Source organism: Entamoeba nuttalli (genome assembly GCF_000257125.1).
Source record: "Entamoeba nuttalli P19 unplaced genomic scaffold asmbl_7373, whole genome shotgun sequence".
Lineage (NCBI taxonomy): Eukaryota > Evosea > Mastigamoebida > Endamoebidae > Entamoeba > Entamoeba nuttalli.
Window position 1 is genome coordinate 1 of NW_008578582.1, and position 4,957 is coordinate 4,957.

Consider the following 4,957-nt stretch of genomic DNA (forward strand, 5'->3'; position numbering starts at 1 on the left):
TCTTTCCACTTCTTTCTTGGTTCTATTTTACTATTCTTCCTTTTTAAAGATAGGTTTTGAAGTTGAAAATAATCAAAAAAGAAAATAAAAAAAAATGTGAAACAAATAAATTTATTTTATTCAAAACAATTATTGTGGTATAATGGTTTAATTTCAGCAACAAAGGAACGAAGTCTAGAATCAAAATCAATTTTTTGTATTACATCTAAATCAGAAATATTTGATAAAGTAATTGATTGGAAAAATGAAAGAAACTTTTCTCGATTTTTACTTTCATGAATTTCCATGGCAATTCGATATTGAGTTTGTGTATAAACTTCTGGATAAATAACCATGATACCAAAAACTAATTTTTCTAAAGTCCATGCTTCAAATTCATTGAATAAATTATCGAAGACATTAAAGAGAATATCCCCTATTAAAGGCTCTACAGCATTTAATAATTGTGCACAGTATGAATTTTTTGTTCTGTTCTTAAATGAATCAAATAACATATTTTCTATTGTTGAACTTCCCATTACAATAGAACTTACCTTCTTTTGTTTTAATGCAATTATAGCACATTTAATAATAAACAACACTTTATTACTTTCTAATTGTAAAGACGTTACTTGTTTTGAAATAGTTTCTACAAAAGCAAATAAAATTTCTTTTGTTTTAGGATATACTTCTACTACATTTTCTAACATCATAGCAAATTCACACATTGAATTTATTAATAGTGATACAGTATTATCATTATACAATTTAAATGCTGCAAAATTGATATGACTATTTTGTAACATCCATACAGACGTTGCTAGTCCAACAGTAGCATTTTTTATAAATGCATCAAATTCTACTGTTTTAGTATTTCTCATTATCATTGATGATTGTTGAATAGAAGTTTGTGAAAACATTGTTAATAGCCCCGACATACTATGGAATAGTATACATGCAGTTGGACATTCTGGTGCATAATTATATCTAAAATCTCTTGCCATAGAAATTTGTTTTATTAGTTTTAATGAAAAATACCAATTGTCTCCATTTACTGGTTCATTAGGAAGAGCCAAATAAATATCTTTATGTGCACAAATATGTTCAAATATAGGTGGTATACATTCTACAGAAGAGTGTGATGTTTTTACTATTGCTCTAATATCAATTAATTGATAAGTATGAGGACTTAAAAATTGAGTTAAAAATTGTAAATGAAATTTACTTGGAAGACTATATAATAACATTCCTAATGCAGTAAAATATAATGTTCTGATTTCTATTAATTCTTTAGCATTTTTTAATTGAATATTATCAATAGTTGTAAACGCATTTGTTTGAAATAAATATTTTAGTGGAGGTCTTTCAATTAAACGAAGTGCATATTCTTTTGCACTTAATAATTTTGCCAATAACTTCATTGTTTCACTTAATACTTTATAATTTCCGTTCCAATAAGGAATTAATGTAAAAAGAATTCCTACCATGTCTATAAAAAATTCTATTCCATTTTGACTTGGTGATTGATATAATACTAACATTCCATCAAATCGATAATTCTTTGAGTCATCCCATAATGAACTAACAATATATGCTTTATAAAATGTTAAAATTGATATTTGAAGTTTAACATATGCTGAATCTTCTTCATTTTTATCAAAAGTTGATTGAATTATTTGTTCAGTAACTAATTTACAAATTGTACATATTTTTGATGCAAACCCTGAATACACTGATACAAATGTTGGACTTGTTGGGTCTCTTCCTGAAATTATGTTACCTGCAATAAGAAACAAATTAGATAAAATTCCAAAATAATTAACTCGATCTGTTTTTGCTTGTTGAATAGCATTATATAATTTTTGTATAAAAGAAATTTGTGATGTTGGAATTGTAACTGAATCTGTTGTAAGATATGTCAACAAAACATCATACATACTTATCAATACAGTTAATCCATTACGAGCAAATGTACCAAAATGACTTCCTTCTTCACTTGTTAATGAATTTGAATTATCAGATAATACTAACCTACAAAAAATTGAAGTAAGACAATCAGTTGAAGATGGATCAATACTTGAATATAATGAATAAATTCCCCAAAACCTTAAGATGTCATATAATGCATTATCATTTCCATTACATGCAATTAACACTGTGCATTGAGCAACTTTATCAATAAATTCTTGAGTTACATAATTATGAAGTGGATGTGTTGTATGAAGATGGACTAATATCTTAGCTCCAATAGAAAGTAACGAAATATTATTTGATGGATAAAAACAAAATTCTACTACTTTCATAATTTTCTGAACAAACCACTCTCTTGAACCTTCAAAATTATCTGAATCATAAAAACATGACGATTGAATACATGACATTCGGTCTATTAAAGGTAATGTTGTTGGTATTTGTTGAATAATGTTATCTAATGACTCCATAAATAATTTATGAAATTCTGGAGTTGGACAAAATGTAGATGTCTCATCTGTTTCATCTGTTTTAGTAACATTACAAACAAACATGACACTCTCAAGAATATCAACAGCACCAGGATTTTTTATTTGAATATTTTTAATAGCTAATTTAGCAATAACCATTAACACTCCATTTCTAAAATCAGCAATAATTTTTTTAGGGAAATTAGGTTTGTCTTGATATGAACGAAATGTCTACTGGTTAATCTCTTATTAATTATCTAATTTAAAAAATCCAAACTTCTATTAAAGTCAAAGCAATATCTGCAAAAAGACTATATTTCTTTGATTCTAATTCAGTCAATGTATTTACTAAATTTTGTGTATTATGCTCTATTTGCCAACATCCAATTACACATGAAGCAAAGAATTTTGAAGCTAAATTTTTTATTGCCCTATCATTTAACGAAGTAGATGAATATAGTTGTAATGCAATTGTTTGAAAGAAAAGAGATTTACCAATAAATAATTTTGAGTTATTAAGCATAGCTTCAGACAATATTGAACAAGCATAAGCTAAAACATATTGGTTATGAGAATGGGTTAACAAAAAAGTTAATTGTTCTATGTCTTCATCTTTATTAATTTTTTCTATAATTTGACTTTTAGCATTATTTCTCTTGTTATTATCAAGTGTTGTATAATAGTCAATAACAATTTGCTCATAATTCATTCTTCTATTAACTAGTAATTATTTAGTTTTTTATTTTTTCATTTTTTTATAACTATATTTTAATAATTTTCTTACTATTATTTAATTTTAAGAATAAAACCATAATTTATTAATAAAATTAATATAAATAGTTAATTGAAATATTTTTCTTTTAACTAAGATAATTAATTTAGTCAACGACCATATCATTCAATCCTAAATCATCATTTTGTTCATTTGTACGTTCATAATCAAGTTCTTCACAACATGGATCTTTTTCAGGATAATATGGATTTTGAATATATGAATTAGCCATAGGGTCATCGACTATAAGAGTAAATGGTAATTCCATTTTTCTCATTTTTTTTAAGTTGACAACGAGAGCATCAACCTTATCTTCTTGATCTTTTTCAGCTGAGTCCCCATGTAAAAATGGCATATTTTCAAAGTTATCAGCTAAATCTTTAATAAAACCTTCTACAGTAGTAAATTTACTTCCTAATGTCCCAGGTTGTAATTCAATTCCAACTTCAGGAATTGAAACTGAAGCAGTATCAGATTTTAAGAAACTTCTTGAAAGATCATCAATGTCTTTTGGTTTAAAGGTTAATTTTTTTGCTTTAGGTGAAACTGGACCACCACACTTTACTTCATTTGATCTATATCCACAAGTATCACAAGAAAATGCCATAATAGTTACCTCTTTGAAATAAGGAATTTGAGTAATTAACATTCTTACTTTTGCCATATGTCCACATGACTGACACACTTCATCTAATTCTGCTATATCATTATTTGATGATGGGATAGTAGATTGGTCAATAGCATCAGGTAATCCAGTTCTTGTAGCAGCAGCATTTTTATGTTCAGGAACAAGTTGACGTGAAGTTTTATCATCATAATCAATATCTGCAGGTGTAATTTCAGTTTGATTTTCAGCAATTAAACCAATAGCTTTATTTTGTTCAAAGTTTCTAATATAAACAAGAGTATTAATTTGTGGATCTTCTTTTGGTACACAAAGATTTTGAACAAAAGAATTTCCTGAAGGATCATCAATTTCTACTATATATGGTTCTTCTACTTTTTTCATTTTATTTAATGACTCTACAACTGAACTAATTTTTTTATAATCATCTCCTGTTGGAATAAGTTGAACAAGAATTGAATTCATTGCTTCAATTGAATTTTCAATAAATCCTTCTAATGTATTTAAACTACTTGATTGAGCTGTTGATGGAATTTCAAATCCAATTGATGGGAAATTAATTGAACAATGATCAGACTTAACTATTTGTCTTGAAAGGTCTTTGACATTTTCTACTTTAAGAGTAAACTTCATTCCATGATCTTGAATTGGTGATGTTTGTTCAACTTCTGTATTTTCGTAATGACAGTATGGACATTGAAAATGTGCAAGAAGAATATCTCTAAAATAAGGGATTTCTGTTAACATTAGTCGTGTTGTTCCTTGTTTATAACAATTTACACAAAGACTTTGAACCTCAGTAACTTGTGATTTATCAGCTGAAAGAGTAATAATTTCTGGTTGTTTTGGTTGTTCTGTTGCCATTTTATTTAATTATTTAATTTTAGGGTTTTTATAGGGTTTCATAAATCATTTGTCTCGTTTTTGCCACGATCTCGTTGGTTGTCATATTTAAGCATCTTTCTTTTATTCTAATTAATAAAGAATAAAATGAAATGTTTATTTATTTTAATTTTAATTTATTTTATTCCTTTTATAATATAAAAATTAAAATAATAAAATTGTAAACAATAAATTGAAGTTTAAACAACTTGTGATGATGCTGGTTTTTTCTTTCCTTTTGAATTAACAGCAGTAGGA

At 26.5% G+C, this 4,957-nt stretch overlaps 2 protein-coding genes across 2 annotated transcripts; both read right to left on the reverse strand.

Moving 5' to 3' along the window:
• Positions 1–116: 116 nt before the first annotated feature.
• On the reverse strand, positions 117–3,129 carry ENU1_169470 (hypothetical protein; the record flags this gene model as incomplete). Its single annotated transcript, XM_008861097.1, has 2 exons — positions 117–2,651; positions 2,698–3,129. 2 exons carry the CDS (start codon positions 3,127–3,129, stop codon positions 117–119), a joined length of 2,967 nt encoding a protein of 988 aa, XP_008859319.1.
• A 169-nt stretch (positions 3,130–3,298) lies between these two features.
• ENU1_169480 (zinc finger protein, putative) lies at positions 3,299–4,681 on the reverse strand (the record flags this gene model as incomplete). The annotated part of the gene is made up of 1 exon (XM_008861098.1): positions 3,299–4,681. One exon carries the CDS (start codon positions 4,679–4,681, stop codon positions 3,299–3,301), a length of 1,383 nt encoding a protein of 460 aa, XP_008859320.1.
• Between the last annotated feature and the right edge of the window lie 276 nt (positions 4,682–4,957).